General features: G+C 42.6%; 1 protein-coding gene across 3 annotated transcripts; it reads right to left on the bottom strand.

Annotated features, from left to right (window-relative positions):
* Positions 1 to 47: 47 nt before the first annotated feature.
* zcchc7 (zinc finger, CCHC domain containing 7) lies at positions 48 to 25850 on the bottom strand. Of its 3 annotated transcripts, XM_061275365.1 has the most exons (10): positions 25738 to 25792; positions 24923 to 24995; positions 23499 to 24089; positions 23220 to 23409; positions 10438 to 10490; positions 10095 to 10346; positions 8097 to 8132; positions 1772 to 1864; positions 1423 to 1540; positions 48 to 1173 (listed from the first exon to the last, which is right to left on the bottom strand). In XM_061275365.1, exons 3-10 carry the CDS (start codon positions 24012 to 24014, stop codon positions 617 to 619), a joined length of 1815 nt encoding a protein of 604 aa, XP_061131349.1. In that variant the 5' UTR covers positions 24015 to 24089; positions 24923 to 24995; positions 25738 to 25792; the 3' UTR covers positions 48 to 616. The 3 variants fall into 3 exon arrangements, with proteins under 3 accessions (XP_061131349.1, XP_061131350.1, XP_061131351.1); XM_061275366.1 differs by lacking the exon at positions 24923 to 24995 and having other exon boundaries at positions 25738 to 25850; XM_061275367.1 differs by lacking the exons at positions 24923 to 24995; positions 25738 to 25792 and adding an exon at positions 24891 to 24915.
* Positions 25851 to 25857: the final 7 nt, after the last annotated feature.

The raw sequence follows: 25857 nt of genomic DNA, 5'->3' as shown, positions 1-25857 counted from the left end.
CAGTTGTTTGCATTTCTACAGTAAAAACAATAAAAATGGAATGCCAATAAGCAACATTTCTTGTTTAATGGAGAAACATTTAATTGAAACAGGATGAAGAGAACAAAAGAATACAATTAGAACTTTGTCCACACAAAATGACTAGCAGCCAGGGTCCGATGGTAAGAGTGTGTGGATGGTCATGCTCGGGCCTGCCAAACCAGTACTGGCCCTGATTTAAAACAATACTTAACTAAATTTAAAATGTTTATACTGTATATAGGCCTACCTGTGAATGAAATAGTGATGCAAATTGAGCCTGTGGCCAAAAACACAATGCGTCAGTGAAAGCCCTCATTCACTAATCATCTAATGTACACAGTGGGGGGTAAAAAGAGCACAGACGATTGGTCAATTTACATGGGCAAAAGCCAAAATGTTGAATATTAGAAAGATATAAGAGCAAGAACGTGTTGATTCTGTCTCATTTTTAATGACATCTTATACTGGTGGCTCGGTCGAGACAGCATCAGTGAACTTTGGGTGGCTTGACACGCCCGGTTAATGTCGGACCCTGTTTCGGACCCTGTTAGCAGCCCTGACAAACATTCAAACAGAGACGTACACTCGCACAGGTTCATACACGTTGCTTTTGCTTGCGTTTCCTTTGCGGTATGCTAAACAGATTCTCATCTGTTGGATACACCTCTGTGTCCATTTTTCTCCGGAAATTATTTCTCTTTCTATGTTTGTCTTTTCTTAACTTGCCAGGTGTTGTCTCAAAACGACCAGCATCCCTGAACTCCACTGATGAAGCTTGGTTGTATTTCTTCTTCTTCTTCGGTTTTTCTCCTCTGGCTCCCCCTCTGGGGAAAGCCAACCCTTCATCTATTATGAGTTGGGATGGTGCGGGGCGTTCTTTGGGCACCGGTCTCTTGGGTTTCCACTGTTTGGCTGCATTCCCTTGTTGTCTTTCCTTGTTAAACCCCCTTTTTGGAAATACCTCAGCCTCAGAGTCATTTCTGTCATGAAAAAATTTATGTCTGGGGCTGGATTTGTGCTTCCAAACAGTCCTTTCAAATTTATTGTCAAAGAGGTGGCCATTGTTTGCATGGCTGATTTTTTGTTTCTTCCTCTTTGGTCCAGGAGTCGAAAAGTGGGAGTTGTCGGATGTAAGGCTAGTTTTCTTCAGTTCTGGGAGAGATAGCAGTATTAACAAAATGTTTTATTAGTGATTACACGTGACATCAAACTGAAAACGTTTTTTAATATTTGGTGAGCATGTCAAGCTAAATAAGTGGGATACGATTATATTAATGTAATATAATTCTAGTATTGGGTCATATTAGCTCAGCTATAAGCTTGTATGCTTGTATTGATCAAGTTTGTGATTTTGCATGACTACTTCAATTGCCTAATGTATTCCTTTCCTATCAAACCAACCTGCAGCCTTGTACTTCATCCTCTTTTGTCTGCATTTGATATCTGTCATGGTGTCATAATAGTTGATGAAGGGTGTGGCAACGTATATCCACCTGAACATCCTCTGCTGGTTGCACCCCTGAGGTACACACAAAAAAGAGCCTCACTTGTCATGCGAGTTTCATCGAGATTTCTTTTAAAAAAAACAGTCAGTCAGGTAGACGTAAGATAACATTCATTGTGAGTTGAGTTTTGAAGAAGTGGCTATAGATGCATGTTTATAGCGCGGTCGGTCAAATTGAAATGTCTGTCGGCTGCCATGCATTGAAAACAAAAAAGCATACATATGAAACTATTACATATTACTCACATGGCCAAAGTGTCCTACTTTGGAACAGTTGTAGCAGTAGGCGGGGCTTCGGCCATTGTCCTGGTGTTGCGGCCTTGGAGGGCCCGTCTTGGTCTAAGCACAGGACACAATTGAAAGAAATTCTTGACAAGAATATTTAACATTCAAAATGCCTAGTGTTCGTATATAAGCCTGCTGGATACAATGTGCTTTAATCTTTTGCTTCTCTCCCATCATTCATTCCCATGCTATTGATAGCGGCCTCTGTGGTGAATATGGACGCCGATATAAACCGCTGATTACAGCGGCTATAGGTAGACGCCTGTAATGACCCCTGCATGATAAGTGTATGTGTGTGTGTGTGTGTGTGTGTGTCACGGGGTCCCGTCCCCGATGGGCAAGGGCTCTGAAAGCCTTGCATGCTCCAGTAAGCACAGCAAATATACACTGATAAAGAGCAAGAGCAGAGACACAGCACAGTGTATTTACTGTTGATGTCTCTCACACACACACACACACACACACACACACACACACTCACTCACACGCACACCCACACCCACACACATGTGCAGGCACGCACGTGCACGCACGCACACACACGCACACATACACACTTCTAAAGATGCCCCCTCATCCCCAGATCACAATTCGAAACCCGCCATTCTTAAACATTGCTTAGCTAGCCTTAGCATTAGCAGCTTCCTCTCAGCTTCCCTCCCTCCCTCCCTCTCCCTCCCTTTAACGCTTGAGTAGTTTTGCGCTAGAAAGGATGAATGCTATTAGAGCGGCGCGTCATTATCGGGTCAGACCGGCCGGACCCATCTCCATCACAAAGGCCAGGAGATCACAGACCCATTGCACACTCACCCACGTACACACACATCGAACACACGTACACACACAAACACAAGAAATCTCAGTTCTCGTCATCTCTGCCCCACGACCTCCACCCGCCCTACCCCTCGCCCTATTCAGAATTCATGTATATTGGCTGAAGGTCTTCCTGTATCGCGGCAACTCTGACCTTGACCTTGTGTTATCTCAACCTGCTAGGATCCAGCACATAAACACCCCCTAATCAGGGAGATCTAACTTGCTGACGGCAGTAGGTTTTGTGATTCTTTCTTTCTTCCAATTGCAGCATTGACTGGTGACGGGCTAATGAAATAAACTACTCAGAAGTTTCCAAACCTATATGACACTCAACAGAGCATAGACTGGAAAATTGGTATGCTGTTAATGCATTTCAGGAATTTAGGAGTTCTTTGCAAGTAAAATGCTAAGTATGGTTTTCATCTGCGAATGTAAAGAAGACTTTTGGTATGTAAAATTCCACATGGTCAAAGACAGTGTCAAAATAAACCTGATAGCTACGTACATTGTGTAGACCTTTATATAGAGCACCACGCCAAAGTTGGGGTCTGGTGTTGGAGTAATTTTGGGGGGGGGAAAAAAAGACCCCATCTCTTGTTTGAACTCTTTAGTTCATCCTCTATGAAACCCATAAATGACAAGTGGCGTAAACTACCAGATGGACTTTCCTCAATATCTCTCCGCACGAATGCGCAGATTGAGTCTGAGTGCCATGGCAGCAAGAACAATGTGATCCACTTCCTGCTGAGATGACATGAGGACTTTCTGGAGCAGCGATACTTGAGCCGGTCAGTAAAAAGAAGAAAAAGAACACAGTTTAGGCTGGGCGTGGATAGAAGGTAGAACCAGAGGCTCCTAAAGGCTTCGCTGTGTCGACATACCCAGCCAGCCAACCGTGGCCTCTCGTGCACGCACACACAAGAGCGTTTTCTCTGTGGCGCGGGCACACACGCACACACAAAACTGTTTTCCCACAGTTGTCTGGACACTACAACACTCTGTCCTTTTAAGCCCCGCTCTCCTCAGGTCCTTGCTTGGCTGCTGGTGGCAAAGCCGTGATAATCCTTCGGCCAACACAAAGCTTAGGCTGTTACACACGACAATCGAAGGGAAAACACACACACACTCACACACGCAAGCTTGTGTGTGCGTAAGGGGGGTGGGAACAAGCTGGCTGGGGGCAGCAGTACCGTTTTGCATATGGTATTGCAGCATTTGGGAGAGGTTTGCATATGTTACTGGTCCAACAAGGGACCAAAGCCGCAAGCTTTATCATAGCCAACAGCTTCAGAACACGAGATTGCTGGGTTCGTACCAAAACAGACAGCTCATCGTGAGTGAGTGAGCGAGTGGCTGTTATGAACACTAAAGAAATTTAAGCTGCAAATGCTCATAATAATAAAAAAAAAGAGTTGTTTGATTAAAAATACATTTTTGTTGACGAAAATGAATGATTGAATCTCCTCTGGCCTGTTCAGCAGAGGAAACCTTCTTTCTACATCCCTGCCAATCAACTTCACACAAACACCTTTAGCTCCACGCGTACAAAATCGAAACCTTCCAGCTAAGTGGAAAGACACAAAGGCCTGCTAGACCTCTGATAACGGCACCTTTCCCACACGCGTGTGCACTGCTATGTACATTGAAGCAGTGCATGCAAAAACACTTGCTAAAACAAAACAAGGAGTGTTATTTATAGACATAACCACACCCTCAACTAATTTCTCACTTGCGGGACATGTATTAAACATATTGACTTGGGAGATGGTTAAAACTCAATGAAAGCATCCAGAGATTACAGCAACAATCAATAAGTGAAAGAAGTTCATCCTGTGTATTGGAATGCAGTTCGAAACCTGACCACTGGTGAGCGCTCTAACACTGCGCAGCTTCAGAGCGCTCGTGGGAGGCAGAAAATAATGCATTTCGTTTCGTTACAACTGTCAGAGTTGTATGGTTGTTGTAAAATCAACAAATGTTAAAAGGTCAATAGCACTATTTATTGAGTTAATTCCATGTGGCGTTTATAACCTCAAACGCAAACCTAAAGGACTACAAATGAAATTATATTGTAATTTCCATCAGCGCTTTTTCTTTAAATTCGGTCAAATGTTTTTGGAAATGGAAGGAAGTCATGCCACTCAGCCAGTATTTTTATACAGAGTACCAATAGGAAGGGGGGGAAAAGTACCACCATCATGCCAAAATCAGAGTTTAGTTGGCCTAAGTGTCATAAAAAAAAAAACAAAATATGTAAGATAATTAGACAGTAGGCTACTACAACATTATGTATTACACCAACGTTTAAATTAATGTCTAAATAGGCGTTAAAAACAATTATTTTCTAAAAAAAAAAAAATACACAAACATATTGTCAAATTCTGCTGACCTGTAATAAAAGACATTCCAAAAGAAATAGGAAAAGGGGCGGCTGTACTTAGTTTAAAAAAATATGCACAAGAAGTACTGTATTGCATTTTATGGTCTGACAGCAGCCACCTGGGGGCGCCCCAATCATATCATCACGGAAATAGGCGACTGGCAGAAGAAATGGGAGTAAAGCGACTCTGGCTCGTGTGTATTTATGCATGATTTTTACATGTATTAAAGCTGCCCTAACCTTCTACCTGCACTCGATCTTTTTCCATCTTTCCCACTCATCTTGTCTCCTACCTAGCCCAAGTCACTGTTTCATTTTCTTTTCAGAAAACAATTGAACCAAATATAGGTGATATTCTTTTTTTATTCATTTCATTTCAGGAGTAGAATTCAACGATCGTAGCAGCAGTGACCAATATCCTAGAAAGATGTTAGAAGCAAAAATTTTTGCAAGATATGACAGGCTTAGGCCATTATTTTAAAGTAACAATACTTTAGAATTACAGTTAAGTTGTATCAAAGTTTTAAGTACGCACAATATATTTGGACTTAATCTTCAAGAATATTTCTTTTCTTATATATTTAGATACAATTTTATTTAACTTTCATGTTCAATACATTCATAATGGAATCCTTTAGGTTTTCTTTTAAGCTCTTGTGTTCATGCAAGTGTACCAAATATTATGATTGGTGAACATATATGAAGATAAGCTCAACTGGCACCCAGACAAAGGATCTGTGGAAAAGACCAATTTTTACATTCTTAATTAAAGTCTTCCATAAGCCGTATGAGCATCAACAAAACTGTTTAGGGTGTATTCTTACTTCAACTGCTTCTCAAAATATTTTAGTTTGTGTGAATATCTCACAAAATGTTCTCAGTAAGCACCCCAGGGCATTGTGGTCAACCCAGTGTGGTTTGGAGGAGTTTGTTAGTTGAGGGCCAGGTGCACACAGACAACACACATACTCAGAGATGTAAACGGACCTCACGCGTGTGCACATGCACTCACACACACGTATGCACGCACCACGTGCACGCCCACGCACACACACAGCAAGGAGTAGTAGCGGGGAGGTCTGACAGAATGCCTTTTCACACCTGGCTGAGCCCAGCGGAAGGTGACAGAGTCACATCTCCCAAAGCGCAGGCACACACACACACCTTCTCACATTGGGGAGTTCAGGGTCATAAGCGGCATCATGAATAAAATGAGGCTGTCTTAAACAGAAGGATGCCCCGTGCTCGTGTGTATGCATGCAGAGTGTGAGCGTGGTGGCCAAGTGCGAGTGATTTGGTTTGTTTATGCAGACCCCGCCGAAGCCCCGTGCCACTTTGGATGTGTAACGACCTTCTGTTCCCTGTGCTTAAATGGCTTAAATACTTCAATTAGACCTGGGTCATAATCCACCACCCGTTAAAACATGCCACCGCACAAACATGAACCGGTCGCATCATCTTGTGAGGTGACGGTTCTTTCCCTCTCATTTGAGCAAAAGACGTCCCACGCTAACACGCTAATATGAACATTCAACTCAAACTCCTGTCTTTTCAAGCCGGCGTCTCCCCGGGAACTTTGCTGTCCCGCTCCCTTCTTGGCACTAACGATGCTGCCTTTTCACGAGACAGCCCCTGCTAATTAATCTCCACTGAGGAGAGTGACAGACCTCCCCGAGCACGCACACACATACGCGGAGTGCACAGCGAGATGTATGCAAATACACACTCTTCTTGCCTCGTTCTCACTCGTTTGTCCCGTGTGGCGTTGGCAGCGCATTTCATGCTTTATCACATCTTTTAATTGACAAACAAGCTGCTCTTTTCTCTTAGGCTGAGGTCTATATCACACTCTTGCAGCCTACACACACTCAGCTGAGAAAAGTAGTTCTCTTTTTTCACCTATCCGAACAACACGCCTACACGTATGCAAATATGGCTTCCTTGTTGGCATTGCCACTGACAAAATGGCGAGCGCGCACACACACATATAATGGACATAAACACACTTGGAAAGGTAAAATCTCGAGGTAAATTTCTCTAAGTACATTCCATTTCCACAAATAGCTTCGCCACGGTCCAATTAATCTCCAGGTCTGTCCTCCAATTGAATTAAATGTAGATGCCCCACCTCAAATAACAATAAAAACATAATAATACGTGGTGCCACTAGGTGGCTGCAATGGCTTTTATTATGACTACTAACTGAAGACGAGATAAGGCATCTGTAAAGCTGAAGCTGAGGCACATAGCATTTCAGGACAAAAAAAACAAAGACTTAAAAAGTATTACTGATCAAATAAAGTACAGTGGATATAGAAAGTTTACACACCCCTTTAAAGTGACAGGTTTTGGTGGTATAAAACAATGAGACCGAATCAAAACCTTTCCCAGCATTAGTGTGACCTGTAATAGGTACTATTCAATTTAAAAAGTTTGAGAAGAGAGGTAACAATAAAAGACTGAGATAATCTGGTGGCATAAGTGTGCACACACTATTACAACTGGGCACTATGTTCAGAATTCCCCAACCACGTTCTATTTTACATTAAATGGAGTCAGTGTACTCCTGTCACCATTTTAAGTGCATACTGATACAACCCAAATTCATGATTCAGGTACTGTATGTAATATGTAACGCGTTTTAAAATAGCCTAAAACGTAAAGAGCAAATTCTTCATTTTGATTCAACACAAAAACAATCAGTCTGTGGAGAACTACAGAAATTGGATGACATTCAGTGCTGAGAAATTGAAATTCTGAGCAATCAATTTATCAAAAAGTATAGATTAATTTGATAATTCATTAGTTGATTAATCTGCTCCACAGCATGGTGCTGTCAACACCATGATTCACTTTAGCTATGGTCTTCTTTTGCTGAAAAGCAGTGCAGTGTTTTCACCCAACATACTATATTTTGAAATGATGACCAAAAAGTTCAAACACAGATTCACTGGATCATGACATGTGTAAGATTTCAACTGTGTTTTTGCAACAACAACAAAAAAGAAATTACAACAAGGTAGTGCTAGCACCATCTTATCTAGCTCAGTATGGACAGTCGTGTGTTTTGTTAAAATGTACGACACTCACCGTGATGTGGTACTGTCTCCAGATCTCTGGGCATGCCTGCAGGACAAGAAAGGTAGAGTTACAATGTGTTGATTAAAAGCACAAGCAAAGAAAAAAAAAAAAAGCAGTTTTAAAACTCGATTTTAATGTAATCTGAACACACTGCTACCAAAAACTCTCGTGTTCCTCAGCTACATCTCTGCCACCAATATAGTGAGTGAATCTCTCTACAGTCGGCCTTGTCTTGTCGCTCTGTCGTGGTGTGGTTAAAGCATTATCTCCGGAGCTTTGGCACGCTGTTCCCATTGCATTCCGACATCCTCTCTCAAATGCCGCCACTTCCCACGGGGAAATTGAAAATGCCGCAGTTGCCGCCGGCAATAAGGTTTATCTACTTACACTCCTGGTGAGTAGAAGCTACTGTGAGGAGGAAAGGTACATTTACCAGCCATGACATTAGAACCACTTGCACATTAAGAGATGCTATACAAGATTTTAAAAAAAAAGATGCCTCTTCCAATATAATAGAGTCCAGTCATACAACAATCAAACTAAAACCGTAAAGAATGAATTGCACAATGTCAGGGACAAACCAAAGTGAAAATGAGCTAATTAAAATTGGTCAGATTCTGGCCTCATGTATTAAAGCAGCCGGAAAGGGGGAGGGGGATGGCTCTTTACTTAGATATGAACACAAATATAAAATAAATTTCAACAGCTGTGGCGTTCTCCATCTCGTCAAGCGTTCTTTTAACCCCTCGATACCGCCCCGTACAAACACACACACACCGCGTTTCTTCCTCCCTCCAGACCGCCAGGGTGGCGTGTTGTTGTCGAGGGCGACAGGCGAGGCGAGCGACACACTTGCGCTCCGTCAACCGTCTGTCTTTAATGAGAGACACAGAAAGGCCCAAGGGACAGAGACCTGACTCTCGCTTCTCCACGCACACACCTTCAACAATAACACAAGCGTGCACGCTCACAGACGCACACGCACGTATGGAGTCCAAGAAATAGCGTTTTCCCACCCAAGAAAACTAATTACAATTCCCACCAAACTTTCACACACAGTAAATGGAAAATCTAGTGGAGTAGGTGAGAAAACCGTTCTGAACGAGAGGGAAAGAGGTGGGTGCGGGGTGTAGCCCGTGCGCTGGTCTCCCTCTGGTGTTCACCTGGTTACTCATCCATCACACGGGGCACAGTACATGACTGACTGACGGAGTGCAAAAAAGAAAGTGAGGCACACGGAGACATGCGCGCGCTGGTTACATGCGCGCGGGGTTTTCCAGCAGCTCTCTGGCCGCCATAGTGCCGGTGGGCACGGTAATGGATGTTGCGGTGGGATAATTGTCATTGATGCTCATTAGATTCACCCTTCAGCGTGAGCAAACACCCACACACAAAACAGCCCGTATATGCAGCATGGCAGGGACATAACTAAGCTGTAATTACTCAAGTGTATCAATTAATGTGAACAGCAGCGTGTGCTGACCCCCTTTGAGTCATTATTACTCTGGGAATAAGCGCGAGGACACTTGCCAACAGACACAGTGAAAAGTGAATGTCTGACTGATGCTTTATGCTGTTTATTTGGATTCAGGCTACAATGTAAAGTCAAGTGCAAAAACAATTTAAACTTTAATTGTATTTTTTTTTTTTTAAAATATACTTTTATATACGTTTCATATGGGCCTGCGTTCGCAATAAAAGACAGCCAACATAATCTAAAAAATAAAAATAACCCTTGCAGATGGTGATGGAGTGCTAACGGCAAAAGATTTTAGTGGGAGTCCAGTTATTATTTCTTACTACCGTAATTTTCGGACTATAAGTCGCGTTTTTTTTCATAGTTTGGGTGGGGGGGCGACTTATACTCAGGAGCGACTTATAGACATATATATGTTTTTTTCTCTTTTTTGGGCATTTTATGGCTGGTGCGACTTATCCTCCGGTGCGACTTATAGTCCGAAAATTACGGCAATTAATTGTCGAAAATCCCTTTGAATCTGTACTCACATCATAGAAGTGGCCCGTCATGCCGCAGCGATGGCACTGTTTGTGATAGTAAGACCTCTCATTGCAGGAATTGGACACGTGACCTGGAAGGCCGCAGTTGTTGCAGTGCTTGTAGGGACATTCACTGGACATGTGGTAGGGATTGCCACAAAGAAAGCACACAGGCAACTTTCGGCTTTGGACATTCTTTGGCGTGTAATATCTGTTGGCAACACGCCTAATGGCTTTTTTATTTTTGTTGAAGATTTGAGCCTGAAACAAAAACAGTAAATACATCGTCAATTTACAATTATAAATAAGTACTCGGATTATTGTCATACAACCATTCGTTGTCCCCTTGTACCTCCCTGTCCTTGTCCGAAACCTCCCAGGTGGCATCGTTGTTTTCTTCAAAATCTGGCAAAACAGAAAATATTGTCTTTGAAACAGGGAATTTTAGAATGAACGAGGCAGTCAGAAAAAAGGGGCAACGAAGAAACAAAACTTGTTTAACATATTATCACATTTAATGGCTGCCAACTTGCCCGATCCCACACCTCAGCAGTTTATAACGCTGATAAAAACAAGACAGCACAAATTGTCTTCAGCCAATTTTAAAGACGTTTTGAAATGATTATCCTGGTCTTACGATTTTTCTTATATCCGCTGAAATGGATGTCTGACCTCCACTGTATCAATTTGATCGCATTCTGTCAACATTTTGTCCCAGCACTCATAAACAGAGGACTCAAAAGTGATAGAGAAACATGAAGACCTTAAGAGCCCGAGGCGCGAGCTTAGTTTCCCAAAAGAGTAGGATCCGCACACACGGGTGCACACCAAAACTGACACCGGCAGCGCGGCACATCTGTACGAGAGACACTAACAGCGCCTCCGGGGAGATCAGCGTATTCTCTTAAGAGGCACAAAATGCTAACTGACATCAAGAAATTGTAACAGAAACACACACAGACACATGTTCTTGGCATTAATTATGAGCCGGTGGCAATGACCCGCCACGGGCTCGCATGCTTTTGCACACGCATGCAGACACAGCCGTGCATTCATCTCGCCGATTAGCTGCTTGACAGTTTTTAGCCTTTGGACAAACACGCAGCCTTGAGCCAAAATCAAATATTACACTCTTCTTCTCTCCCTCTTGGTTTTTCTCACTCGCTGTATCCAAACCCTTATCGCTATTCAGCTCAGCCCCGCTTCTTTGCTTTTACTCCCTGGCCTCGTTTTCTGCCTGAGTCCCGATGTGCGCCGGCATAGGGGGAGTTATCAGCTCTCATCCCCCCCGTCAAACAAATTAAAATGGTTGTTGTTGTTTGGATGGCACCTCTTTCTACCGTGACCTTCTCATCACAAACAACTCACTGACTCAAGTAAAAGTAGTGCTTAAACTAAACATGACGGTAATGTATCCCGCCGGACATCTTCCAGATTCGAGTGCTCTTGCTCTACTCCAGTGACTTCCAGATAGTGTGCATTACATATGATCAGGTGTGCCATGTGAAATGATCAGACTTCATTTCTCAAAAATTATTTATTTAATAATGATTATGAATGTTTGGTCAACTTTTTATGTCGGCGACGTATTGGGACCGACTAATAATTTTTCATCCATCACGCGCGTCATACGTTTTAGTGGCATTTTTTGTTTGACTGCTGCCAAATAAGATCCTAAAAATTGCTGTTTGGTTCATTATTCATACAAAGAAGCTCTAAAGAGACAATAAATAAGAAAAGATAGGACATTTTTCTCCTTTTAAAGAAGAAGTTGACTGAAAAATGTCTTGAAAATAATATGATCTACGAGGCCGCACTAGTCTAAACATGGTAGCCTGGTTAATATTTTGTTTGTTGAAGAATAACAACCAATCACAGCTAAGCTTGCAAATGTCGCAGATGAAACTCGGGGAAAAAAAGTGAGTCGTGATTGGTTGTTATGTGAGCCCTGAGCAACGGTGATGTCATTTTCAGCCCACAGCCAGTGGCAAAACGGCCGCCCCCGGAGAGGGAATTAAAAAACAGGTCAAGTTTGTTGCTTAATTCATATTCCACAATTGCAATAGTAATCAGAACACTATGTTTAGACTAGCGCGGGAACACAGAACATATTTTAATTCACTTCCCTTTAAGACACTGCAAAAGCGTAACTACAAGGAAGAAAACTAACAATACTAAATTAATCTATTATAGCTGCAATTTAAATAGCTTTGTCTAATAACTGAATGGGTCCAGAAACGGTTGTTCCAATCACATTTAGGTGGGTGCATTTCCTTTGGGTTTTTACACCTATCGATTGAGTCCGTACCATCTGCGTGTGTGGTAACGTGCATCTCACTGAACGTTATTCCAGTCTGCTTAGTTCTGGTTAGTTTAGCACAGAGAAATGTTCTAGGAAGCTCTGAAGCGCTCGGCTACTGAAAACAGGTTGTGGGGCCTCGGTGGGATGTGCGCATGCAGAGTTGGCTTTAAACAATCGCTATTGAGTCAATGAGTAGTCTGAATGAAGGTAGAGGTTAAAGGTGTGTGCATGTATGAAGAGGTGGCTCTGATGTGGGTGTGCATGTGTGTGTGTTGGTAACTCAACGAAAGTCCTTCCAAAAGCGTCTCCCAGGGGGACTCCACAAATAAAGAGCAGGAAGCTTTCCCTTAATCTAAGGGCCCCCCATCTCAGCAACACACACCCACATGGATAAAGGGTGAAGCTCTTTGTCACGGCCGAGGAATCAAACACATGCATTGGGGGGGTTAGTGTGAAGAGAGGATTGGGGGGAAAGGTGTGTGTGGGGGGTGGTCTTTGCACGGAGGGAAAAATATGCTAATAAACCCTGAGGCTCCGTTCAAAAAAACAGAATGATTTGACCTGCTGGCTACATGCTAACTCAACACAAGAAAGAGCTAAAGAGGCAGATGGCGTTGGTTTCACTGCGCCGCCATGTTGGCTGCGTCTGATAAACCCTTTCAGCCAAACTGGACGTTGCAACGCATTTTCTGGGCTAAGAAATAATTCCAACCTCTAATAAAGAGCAAATGATTTTCAAATGATTATTTCAGGGTGTGTGTTAACTTGGGAGTCCACCATCAAGGATGGTGGTAAGCATGCTGAAGCCTAGCCTGAGGAGGTCCAACTAATAAAATGTCTCTCGCCACAATAGTAATGTTTGGGAAGAAATGTTGGCAAGAAATTGTCAGGCCCAACAAAGTTAAAACAGCGATACTAACTATACTACTCCAACTAGTCTGGATGTCCTGGGGCTCGATGCTGCCTCTCACAGGTCAGTCCTTGTATTACCTCAGCTAACCTTAGATCCTCTAACTTCCGGTTTGAGAGATGAGACTCCCATTAACTTAAGCATGTGATGTGCTGTGATGGTGAGCAGTAAAAAAAAAAAACACGATTATTTTTTTGCATGTGCTGAAGATTTTAGTAGAAAATCATTCTAGAACGCTCATGTGAAGAAAATCTAAAGTGCCCCATTCCAATTTGTAAGGACAACTCTCCCATGATCCCATCAGCGTGCTGTCAAGGGAGGTTCAAAACAATGGCGTGCAAGAGGGGGACACAGAAGAACAGAGGGAGGGAAGATCAGGGAAAAAGAAGGCGACAGATGCTACCTGTCTCTCTCTTAGGTACTCTGATTACTCAGAGATGGAGAGGGGAGGGGGGAGGCTGTGTGAGTCTGTGTGCGTGTGCTGTCGCTGACAACAGAACGGAAGTCTATGTGTGGCTAATGAACCATGAACTCTCGGCTCTCTTGGGGTGACGTGCGCACACACACACACACACTCAAACACACACGGTCTGGACCATCCTCGTGGGAAGTGGCCCCGACACAGTGGTTTAAAGCAGATAACCAAAGAAGGAGACAAGTGATGTCAAGATCCATAGCCATCCTTCAATATGGTCTCAATTAATAAGCAATCGCAACTATTACCACTAACCAACTGAAGTTCTGACCTAAAAACACGAAAGCCTTGCCTTGAAGAGTTTGGATTTTTTTTCCCTGTCCCGACACTTAAACAGGAAACCCAAACCAGCCCGTTCATTGTACCACACTGTTGACTGGGCCCATTAACACACCCAGCAAAGCACGCACACACACACACACGACGCTGGAATGAAAGAGAGGCCCCCTCAAACAGAGGTTATGTTTGATACTGAAGCGACAGGGCTGGATTAGCAACACTATACATGACAATGGCGAGGGCTGGGAGGAGTGTGGAGGTTGTCTGTGTGTGCGTGAAAAATGTTTCCTTTGTGACATCACCCTTGCGCCGTCCGCCGCACTGCCCGGTGCTAGGTTAAACAAGACGAGAGATTGGCCAACGTACACGGCTTTCATTAGTTCTTCTTGTGGGTCTGAAAAGTCTAGCCAAGGATGTAAAATTACAATAGCAACAAGTGAGCCGTGAGAAAGTACATGAGGATGGAAATGCATGGGCATGGCAATGTTCGGAAGAAGAGAGGTTCAACAGAATACTGACCAAACGAAGAAAAAGTATTTAAAATAAAAAAGAATAAGTGCCTGGTGGGGTTACCATCACAGTTAAAAAAAAAAAAAAGGTGCTGTGCAGTCATGATGGTGCAACCGTCAAGCTCTGATATTCTCCTCCAATCAATGTCACGTCCAACAACGTGGAAAATCTTGACGTACAATAAAGTTTAAATGAGAAAAAGGGAAGAACAATACACAAAAAAGGGTGCCAGCTTTGTATTGGTCAATTAGTAAGTTTATGAAGGCAACAGTTGGGACTCTTGGACAGATTTCAACTATTTTCCTGTTGGAAAACTGAATTTCCCCCCTGAGATCAATAAAGTATCCATCCGTCCATCCATCCATCTATCTATCTATGGGGATTTATTTGTCTATTTCAAAATTTGAGCTTGGCACAATAGACTGTGTTCAACCTTAGAAGTCAGTCCTACCATAGAAGCAGATGCCATTACGCTGGTAGAGTTTCGTACTAACCCATCTGATTATCCAAGTCAGCCCGCCCTTTCCTCCTGCTCATGACATGCTGAATGTTCACCCCCTGCTGGTCCATGCCACCCCCCACGCCCCCAACCCTTGCCCACTTACACACCACGTTGGCAGCCATGGCAGGGCAGGTGGCCAAGCTGTCAGTCAAAGCACCGTGGCCACGTGGCAGCACCAGACACCAATTACCACACAGCAGGGGCGAGGTCTGGCAACCGCATGGCAACCGCATGGCCCAATCAGGGAGCTCATCAATGGGGACCAGAGAAGGCCAAGAAAAGTGAGCTGGCATATTGGTGTGTGTGTGTGCTGCACAAGTGTGTATGTGTGTGTGCAGCAGGACTAAGTTATCGAAAAGCAGCTTGCGTGTCCAAAAACAGGTAGGCATTGTGCCCTTTTAATATCCGTTAGCTGCCTGCAACATGGATTTTCCATTCAAAGCGTGACATTTATCTCCATCTATTGGCTGATACTGACCACACAGATGTGACTCATGACAGCTTTTCACCAATCAAGAATGAGCACTAAAAAAAAAAGACAGAGCACTCTAATAAGCATGTTAAGCATAAGACAAAATAATAGCTTTGGATTCGTTTTTTTTTCTTCATTTTTATATTTGCTAAGTGTATTAAGATTCAGCTCCATTAAGAAAGTAGAAGAAATTAAAATGCTGATCAATGAGACCATTTCCAACACAAACAAATGAAAAAGGCTGGGTCATTTTATAATAGCGCATATGTGACGCAAGTGAGGATACCTTTCATTTTCAATTGAGGCTTTAACTACTTAGTAGAAAAATAAACAATATATTGCTAACAGGTTTAAAAAGCTAGTACCGTCCTGTTAATGGAGCCAAGCGTTTCTTTAAACCCCACTTTTCAAAGCAAAGGGGCCATAAGGTCAAATTTACCGTACATGCGTGCATATCTACTATCCAGACATACACTGTATTTGTGTCTATGGTAGAAAATAGATTATTCCAGGCCTTCCTTGTTCTTTCGCAGCAGAGAACAGAAATACTACAGCACACAAAGTCTGTAAGGGGTAAATGGATTTTAATATAACTAGTGAGTTGCAACCTCAATTTCATTTTGATGAATTTCCTCCTGCGGGAGTGTGGCAGGCAGAGGGCGAGAGGGTGGAAAAGAACGCGAGCGGGTGTGGGAAGTGGGAGTAATGGGGGGCTAGAAGGCAGAGAGAATTTTCATGATTGTTATTTTTGTTATTATCCAGAGCAAGAAGGGGTGCGGGGGTGGGAGATAAACTGTGGTGGTTAATCAGAGGCATTTTGTGAAGCGCTCCATTATGGGGGCCGGTAGGGGATGTCATGGGTTTATTTTCCAAGGATCTTTGGCCCCGGTAATTAAGCTCCATTCACTGGGCCCTGTTCCCCAAATTAAAAAAAAATGTCATTAAGTGGAATTTACCATAATGCCTTTTTATCTGCTGGCAGTAAAGTGTGAGAGTGTGGGTTTGTGTGTGTTGTGGGTCGAGGAGTAGGAAGGGGGGGGGGGTGTCTACGGAAGAACCAACAACAGTCGCACACAAATACGGACTGTACACAAGCAGACACACATTCAGCGATGGTGCAAATTGAAAAAGTGAAATAATCCTGGAAACCACCGTCTATCTGCATGAGTAAACAACACACAGACACATGGACACGCCAAACCCAAATCCACAGCCTCTGGGATAATGAAATAATGGCGCTTTAAAGTTTTCATTTACAGGGAACACACATACGCGCACGCGCATGCACCAGGAAGTCCGGTGAGATAGCCTTTGATGGAGAGAGAATGATTGAAGGAGCAGAAAGCTGCGTCTCTGAAGACTTTCTAAAACAATACAATTATTAGTCTTTAATTAGAACGGCCTCTCCGAAGAGACGGGGGACAGCAAAACAATAGAGGATTAAAAGGCGGGCTGCTAATACAGCCCTTTATTGCTTTATTCAAATACAGCACATGAATGCATCCAACTGTTCTTTTCCACAAGCAACTTTTTGCTTTTTATTGGACTTAGAATAAACAAAGACGGTCCATTTCATTTGCATTCGGCCCGGCCATGTCACTCGGTGTACCATACTGCACATGCAATTTCGGGTCAACGGTTTAGGTAAGGAGGGTAACTGGGGGATAGTGTGCAAAAGGTAAATGGTATGTTTATCTACAGGGGGCAAGATGGACGGTGTTTCTTTGAAACTTTATTCCGTCTGTGATTATATTATCGCCATCCTTAAAATGTGTATCAATCCCACTCACAGTCAAAAGGTTCAACTGAGAACAAAATAAATACAAAAAATGATTGACAGCTAAAGAGCTACCGTGGAGGAGGTGAATAAAGCGATAGAAATAAAAATATAGTTTTTAAAGCGATACATCAATGAACTGAATTTAGTTTTGGTTTTTTTTATTTAATCCAAGATGCCACACCAAAAAGTGTGAAAAGCCCTGCATAATGTACATGTACACACCAGTGTCACATTTAACACCGATCAAGTGTGTACGTGTGTTTTGTGTATATGTGTGCATGTCTGACAGCCAGTTCAGAAATATCAATGACTGAACTCCCCAACGAGCAGGTAACTATCTCCTCGGCTCTGATTTCATCCACTATAATTAATTTTCCCCCTCGCTTTGACTTCGGCTTTATCGGCCGCTTGGCGCCACAATCTCGGCATTTCATTTAACCGTAATCCCTGGGATGAAGGGGCAGTCTTGGTGTTTTAATACACTGGCGTGTGCATGTAGGAGAAAAAAAGTGCATGAGCAAAGACTCACAATTGACAGACACTACAATGCTAATACACAAAATATGTCAGACTATAAAATCATTACGGAGTGAAATGTGCCCAGAGTGGGAAAGCTTGTCCTCAGAGCAGTGCATGTCTTCGAATAATTAAAGACCCAAAACACACACATTTAAAAAAAAAAAAGAAAAAAAAGGTTTTCATATTTGTTCGAATTGATTATTACAGATACTGCTTTTGTCATTTTCAAGATTTACCAACCATTCTGCACAATAAAAGCAGAACATCCTCTTCATGAGTTTTACTAAAGGCATCTAGAGCTGACATCAACAATCATTGACAGCGTGGCCAATACCAAAGTAAACAACAGCTGAGAAACAAGTAGCGTACTCTCAAACGTGCGGCCAAGACGGATGTGGAAATGTTGCACGGCAATTAAAGCGAGTGACGGTTAAACCAGACCGGGCCCAGCTGGTCTGTGCCTGACTAGGCTCTTAATTAAGAGACACCAGGAGAAGTCTAGGAATGGCCAACGTGCATCAAGCTAGGAGCCTCTGGAGAGAACATTGCAACACAGGTACACCAGCGGGATCTTGTAATAAATAAATAAATAGATAGAGTAATCATATGCGCATGTGTGTATAGGTGTGAACTTGTGGTCACAAAAATCACTCCCCCCCCCCCCTTTGCTGGTGCTGTTGGTCACACAGAAATTTGGGTAGACGAAGAAAATCGCGTTAAGGGATCCATGACCGCTTTGCTCACCGCCCGCCCAGCCCAGCCCTCAACTTTCTGTTCTTCATTTGAAACAAGCATTAATATTAATACATAAACCTCTAAAGCCCCTTGCCTTTAATGCCACAACCCCGCCCCCAAAATATACCACCACCAAGGGCTACTAGTTAATAAAGCCCTCTTGACGACCCCTGCCGGCCCGGCAAGCCAAGACGCACAAGAAGGGGGAAGTTCGCCGGCCAAAGTGAAAGTGGAGAAATTAATACAGTCTCTTGGGATGCCCCTCGCTGCGAACATGCCACTGAACGGCCCCTCCCTACTCCACACAATAATTATATTTCCTATCAAGTGATTGCTTAATTAGGATGATTATTATTGGTTAATTGTAATTGACATTTTCACTTCTAATCAAGGTGAGCCGAAAAGGTCCAAAAATATTATGCATCAAGTGGTCCACACAGTGTAAATAAAAATGCACCAATACGATTAAAAGATTTTTGAAATATTTATATCTTGAAATATTTACAAAATGTATGTTTCTACTTTGTACATCTAAATCTAAAGTCAAATGTTTTTAAGTAATTACTACAATTTTGGTTAGTACTTACAATGTGTGATTAAGGCGTTATGGGTTTTCTCTTATATTGAATTCAAAGTTTCTAAATGGGTGTTTGTTCATGTGAGTGTATTATACTCATTCGCTGTAGGGCATAATGTCTACGGAGTATTTGCTTTAAATAGATCTCGGTGGGATATTCTGGCAAAGTAAAAGGTCACAAACCATGCATAAAAAGTCAACCATAATTTGGATACACAACATATTACGGCTTCCTCCGGGCTACAGTTGACGCTTATTGGGCTCACCTCAAGAACACCGACAACGGCGTTCATTTTCAAATATACAAATACATGTACCCAATAAGCCATTTCTTAATAACTACAAACCACAACATAACTGACAACACACATTAGAAAAAGTTTCAACACAGCTGTGCTGCACTTTGGAATATTTTCATCTATACGAAGAGTGTGCTCTTTATAGTGAAGAACTAAAAAAGCCGCATTGATACAAATGAGCACCTGCAACCGCAGCCGCAGATGTTTCCGGTTATTTTGAAGTTCCAAATGAACAAAAAAGGACATTTTCGTACATTTGACAAACATTGCTTTGAAACGGGATGACTTCCTACGCCATCTAGCTATCAATTAATAGCACCAATAAATTCAATAACAAATAATACTGGGAATCATATACAGATTAAAAAATGTGAAGAGATGGATACTAGAAACAAGGGGGGGGAAAAACAATAAATATAAAGACCATTCTGCACAAATGCATGAAATATAGTTGTTTAATTCACTCACAGCTTTAATAATAGTATTACTAGTAAATCACTGAAATGTGCAAAAACTTTTTTTGAATGTGACTTGGGTGTGTGCCACAATAAAATAATTTTGATTGGAAATTTTTAGGCGAGTCCATATTTGGCGTTTTTCACATACGGAACGCTACGAACCGAAACCAGTCTCAGACTGGGAATGAACTAGCTTCGAAACAAGAGCCAACTCCATTCGCGCAATGCATCAACTAAAAAGTACCTTCGCATAAGAAATTGTCTGAATTGTCATTCACACAGCAAGCAAAAACCTCACTCATTTATATCGTACAATGCACCTTGGGTCCCTACAGACCGAAAAATACATTTAAAACACATTTCAAAACCTCAATTATTGTACAATCAACGGGAAGAAAAAAAGCAAGGATTTTTACAAGTGCATGCATAAGAATGAAAAATAGCGCAAGTGAAACATCTGCTCAGTATTTCTGAAAGGAAGAAAGCCATTTAACAATTGTAATTTGAATCATTACAATTTTTAATAAAGAAGATAAGAGCAAATTTCTAATTATACGAACAAACAAAATTCTTTGATTTTCAAAATTACATTCCTGTAGCCAAGCGCAACAATTAAAAAAAATCTATTTTATTTAAAAAGAAGACTTGCACATAAGTGTTGCCATTCAAATATATGCATTTGCTCATATATGGTTGATACAGTATTCTCATTTGCATGTGCTCTGTAAAAACTGAATAATTATAAAAAAAAAAAAAAAATCAAACTGTGGCACAGCATTTTCATAGTGTGTGTGCGTGCATGCGCGTGTGTGCATGCGTGTCTGTTCAAACACACTGTGTGGTAGTGTGGGTGTGGCGTTACACCTCGTGTGGCACTGGGCAGCCAAGATAAGCACTGATCCTATCCATGCCTCCCTTCTGCAGTGCATGCCCGCCCACCCACACACCCACCACGCACACACACGTCTTCACACTGCCAGTTACGTGTGACCGTAATCTCATTTTAGAATACGAATGTCCAAAAAAAAAAATCACAAACATTCAGAACTCCAGAAAACCCGTTGTGACTGTATTTGCACTGCAGCCTGGCACGCCGGTTTCGAACCCAGAAACTTCCAAAGCTACAACGGGCCCATGTTATGGCATCAGACAGCAGGTTGTGGCAAAAGAACAAATTCAAACGCATCCCTGAAGCCCTGGCTCGTGTCAAAGATGACAAACGGGAGAGATAAGCATGAAAAAGACCCTAAAAACATAAAAATATGCCTCTTTCCTTTCAATTCACCACAAGCGCGCACTCACTCTCACACAAAAAGCCTCGTACAAAAATGGTGAGCACTTACCACGACTGGAGGGGCAAAAGGAAACAAGAGAGTGTGACCACTGACGGAGAGTTAACCACTTATTCAAAGTTTAGCTTCAGCCCACTCCCCTCCTTTGCCCCGGATTCATTCAGGGCACGCACACCTCTTAGGGTACAAGCCGGATTTTGGGGAGGTTCGGTTTTGTTCCCCCTGGTTGCCTTTGGATGCAGATTGGCCATGCTCGTCCCATTTTTACTCACTTTTACTCAAGGTTGGAGGGAGAGGCTAAGTTAAGCAAATGTCATTTGAAAGCCATGCAGGGAAGAGGTTAAGGCATACAAATACTATTCGGCACACTGTGCATACCTGTTACACGCTAAAGGACAAAATAGGAGCACAATAATTGCTTTCAGAAACCTACACCCAAATCCAAAGTCAGTAGCATCACTAAAACTACCTCGTATCTAATACACAGCCTGCTCCATTTGCATAGTTGAACTCTACGAACCAACTCATCGATGGTCCTAGCTTGAATGGCGCGCCCGGCAAGTCATATTTTTCTGGCGGATATGCAAGAATACAAGTATACGATCTCCTAAATCAATCTTGCAAAGCTTCACGTGAATTCAATTTTTGGATGGCCACACATAGGAATTCAGCAAAGGTAACAATGGTGGCTGCAGAAGAAGCAATTTGATCAGAACTTCCGCATTTCTTCATTAAAACAAAAAGCAAAGAGAAAAGTGTCTCTCACAACACTTACAGGCTACCTTGGGGGACTTCAGCTCAAGGATTAACACAATAATAAGCTGATTATAAAAAGGGATCAATGTTTTGCAAATATTTAGCTACCCAAAGAAATTACATTGGGGGAACATTAGCCTCCTGGATCCTCAATTTAATTTCATGATTAATATAGCATATAATGGCAAAAGGAGCAATTCTTCTGTGACAAATGCATCAGCTCAAGACAAATGAGGCTCGTCCATGAAATTTCTTCACTTTCATTCCATTTTGGATGGCAAAAAGCACCACACCCTGTCTCGCTCACTTTTGAGAGCCCTTTCAGGGCACACATCAACCCCCATGTGCAGACATGAGGTCAAGCTCCAAAGATCACAGAGAAGACCCAGACGACACAGTGAGGAAGCCAGCCAAGAGAAGGGAAGACCGGACCTCTAAAATCCTCCTCCCCCCCCCCCCCCCCCCCCCCAAAAAAAAGCAGGCCCAAAGTCTCAGCTACAGGCGCCCCCCTTTACAACGCCTGTGTGCGGAAGTCAGGGAGCACTCTTGCAGAAACATCAGCCCAGGGAAATTCAAATGAGGAAGAAGCGGTGCAAGAGACAGAGGGAGGGAGAATGGGGGGGAGACAGAGAGGGAGGACAATAGTAAGGAAATTGGATAAAAGAATGAGATGGGGGCGCCGTAGGTAGGAAGGGGGGTGGGGGGGGGATTCGGCGGGGTCGGCTTGGAGCGGTTGCTGAGGCTGCAGGTTAAGATAATGTGAAGATCTGAAGAGATTTGCGCCAAACATTTTTATTCATTTTTTGATTACTCCCACCTCTCCCGACCCCCACCCCCCCTTACCTGCTCCTTTGATGCTCTTGTCTCTCCGTTTGTTTGTTTTTGGCATTAGTGGTACGAGTGTGCGCGAGCGAGTGTGTGTGTGAGCGTGTCCCATGCATGCTGATGAGAGGTAGAATATTTTAGAAAGACAAATAAATTTGCACGAGCCCGCCACGTACATATCAATACATGATGCACAGCAACATATTAAGATGCATCAAAGAGGAGAGCAGCTGACCGGGACAGCACAGCGGACGCAAAGCGCTTACAAATTTGCAGTCAAAGATGCTACAAAAACAAATCCTAGACTCTTTTTTTTTAACTGCCTGCAAAAGGCAACATTTCTTTGTGTCACTGTTCTGCATAAAAGCAGACATAAACTGGAGTTGAGCTGGGAATTTTCCAGAGAAACAATTCAGCCATAATAACTATCCACATACACACACCTGCATTGCTCCCAGTAGAACCTTCCAGGTTGAGTTCAATGGAATGGTCTCCATGCTGGTGGCCTTGACCCAGGATCATCCAGTTTTCCACAACATAGGAATCAGTGTTGGATGAAAGCGATGATTCTGAACCAGATTCTGAGCTGCTGGAATCCAAAGTCACTGGATCATTCACCTTTTCACGGGGTGTCTAGAAAAAAAAAAGAAAAGAAGATTGAATTGTCCTTTGGTATATACAGCGGCATTAAATCTTAGCCACTTGACGGGGAGTTAATGTACCTTTTTGACCAAGGTGGATGTCAGCGTTCGGCGTACACGGCCTCCCTTCAATGCGCAAACTCCTTTGTCGTCGTCATCATTATCATCATCATCATCAGAAGAGTAACTTTCAGAGATGGTTATAATGTCAGAACTTGAGTCAATCACAATAACCTCCTCAAATTTTGGCAATGGTCTTTGAACTTTAGGTACACTTTTTTCCTTCTTCTTTTTGACCTGCTTCTCAAACTTGTTGTTGCATTGCTGCTGCAGTTTGCCAGGACTGGATGATGCTGGTCTGGTTTTGGTTTTAACTTCTACGTTAACGGTCGTCTCTGTAGTCTTGTCAGCCGCATCAATCTTTTGGCTAGGCTCGTCCTCTCCATCTTCCAACTCCAAGGTGTTGGAAGAGTAGTGGAGCTGACTGTAGAGGTGGAACTCCAGCTCACTGATGGCCTCTGACGCCTCAGATTCAGCCCCATCTCCCCTGTAGAGATCATCCTCCAACACCTGCCGGTCCTGGTAGCTGCAGTACATCACCACAAGGGAACACCCGTACACAGGCGCTCAGATGCACGGATGCACACATGCACGCTGCCCAGAACACTTGTACTGTAAAGAAAAAAAACAAGCACACGCAAGAAAGGTGTCAGTTATTATTTCACATTATGAAAAAAAAAATGAGCACAAGCTAGAAATGTGTCAGTTTTTTTTTTTTTTTTTTAAAACCATTTTTGGTTCACAAGCATTTACTACACTTGCATTGTAGTTAGGGTTATGTCATGTGCTTTGTGACACGCAGCACATGTGTGTTTTGCTTTTGATATTAAAATTCAATGTTTTGCGGTTTTAAACAATGCAGTGTTTAAATAATTCTTTTTTACTTCCATTTCTCAGTTTCAATGGAGAACAAATATTGAAATCCAAAATGATTATGTTCAACCTTTGAGAGTACATTGCACAGTGTAGAAAATTTAATGGGACAACTAAGTGACAAGAAACAGTTCAACATGTAATCTACAACACAGTTCCTAAAAGTTCATCCATCCACTTTTCCCCAGTCAAAAGTAGACATTTTTAGTTGCCCTGGTCTAAAACTATTATCTTCAGCGCTTAGGAACAAGAGTTCAGAAGCTGACATCAATTACAGGACAAACTTTGGTCTTGGTTCTGAAATCCATGTGGGCTTGTTAACCAAGCTGAGGAGAACACGGTCCAGTTCCACTCTTCCCTCTTGTTTTAACTTGTTTTGGGGTTTTTCTAATCATAGCTCCCGAGCAAAGAAACACATCCTGTCGATTGATGGACAAGAACAAATCTGCCGGCCTAGGATAATAATTATGTTAGAAGTTAATTTGCACAATCTCTCTTGCGTGCACACGAAAAGACAGTGGACTGAGAAATAGTACTGGCCCATTGCCCTGTCAAGTCCAGCGTGTCTGCACCATGATGGCTGGAGATGATTGGCCTCTCAAAATGACCACCGGCTGCAGAAACGCCACGCTAGGTTGTCACAAGCTGCCCACGGGGATTAAAAGGACAGAAAAGAAGCATCTCAGCCAATCTCTGCAAAACCGTCTGCTCTGTACAAAGGTTGAGCGGATCAAAGAAACTGTAATCTGGTCAAAACTAGCACAACAATTGTAAAATTAAAATGAAAGCATTCATTAAAGCAGAAACAATAAAAATGATGGTAGGACTTAAATCTGATCACGAGGATGGCATGATAGTATAATACTAAATCGCTGGTAAACTTGCCTGTATATGAAGTTAACATGTTGACGTGTTGCAGCATCACTTATTGTACAACAACGTATGTATGTGTGTTGAACTCACTATTCGCGCATGGTATACACACATCCATCCGAGAAAATGCTCACCATTAGCAAATACTAAAAGATTCGCACTCTTTTAAACTTGCATGGCAGCAGCCTCAGTTAGCAAAATGCTAACTAGCTGCCAGCCGCATTGTAGCGTATGTTGACTCGCTCCTACAGCGATTTCAAGTAAAACGAAACTCACACAAAAGCCGGTTACCATTTTGCTGATAAATAAATTAAATGTACTGGACTTTAATTGAAAAAAACATTGACCGGTCTGGGAATCAAGGGTTCTGAAGTTGTGCCCACGTGCTCGAAACACTATAGCAGGATGTAAACAACAAGCATATCGGTCACGAAAAAGTATCAATGGCTGCGGGTGTGTCTACAACATCATGATGACGTCGTTTGATCTATACACTACACTTCCACGACCTTACCTTACTGTCCCAAATTGACGCGTCTGTGCTCACATATACAATAAAATCTCCACTTCAGCGAAACTGAGACGCGAACATGGACTTCCGGGTTGATTCGCCGGAAAAGAGGTTGGCCAACCA

The sequence above is a fragment of the Syngnathus typhle genome, linkage group LG3, assembly GCF_033458585.1.
Source record: "Syngnathus typhle isolate RoL2023-S1 ecotype Sweden linkage group LG3, RoL_Styp_1.0, whole genome shotgun sequence".
Lineage (NCBI taxonomy): Eukaryota > Metazoa > Chordata > Actinopteri > Syngnathiformes > Syngnathidae > Syngnathus > Syngnathus typhle.
The sequence above is the reverse complement of the archived record's forward strand: the minus strand, read 5'-3'. Positions and strand labels throughout refer to the sequence as shown.

What these genes read in the sequence shown, in the direction of transcription:
- zcchc7 (XM_061275366.1), bottom strand. Translation starts at nt 24,014, where the DNA reads ATGTACTGCAGCTACCAGGACCGGCAGGTGTTGGAGGATGATCTCTAC. An exon ending in TTCTACTGGGAGCAATGCAG is followed by an intron (nt 10,491 to 23,219) that starts GTGTGTGTATGT and finishes CTGTTTTGCCAG; the next exon opens with ATTTTGAAGAAAACAACGAT. An exon ending in GGAGACAGTACCACATCACG is followed by an intron (nt 1,865 to 8,096) that starts GTGAGTGTCGTA and finishes TCCTGTGCTTAG; the next exon opens with ACCAAGACGGGCCCTCCAAG.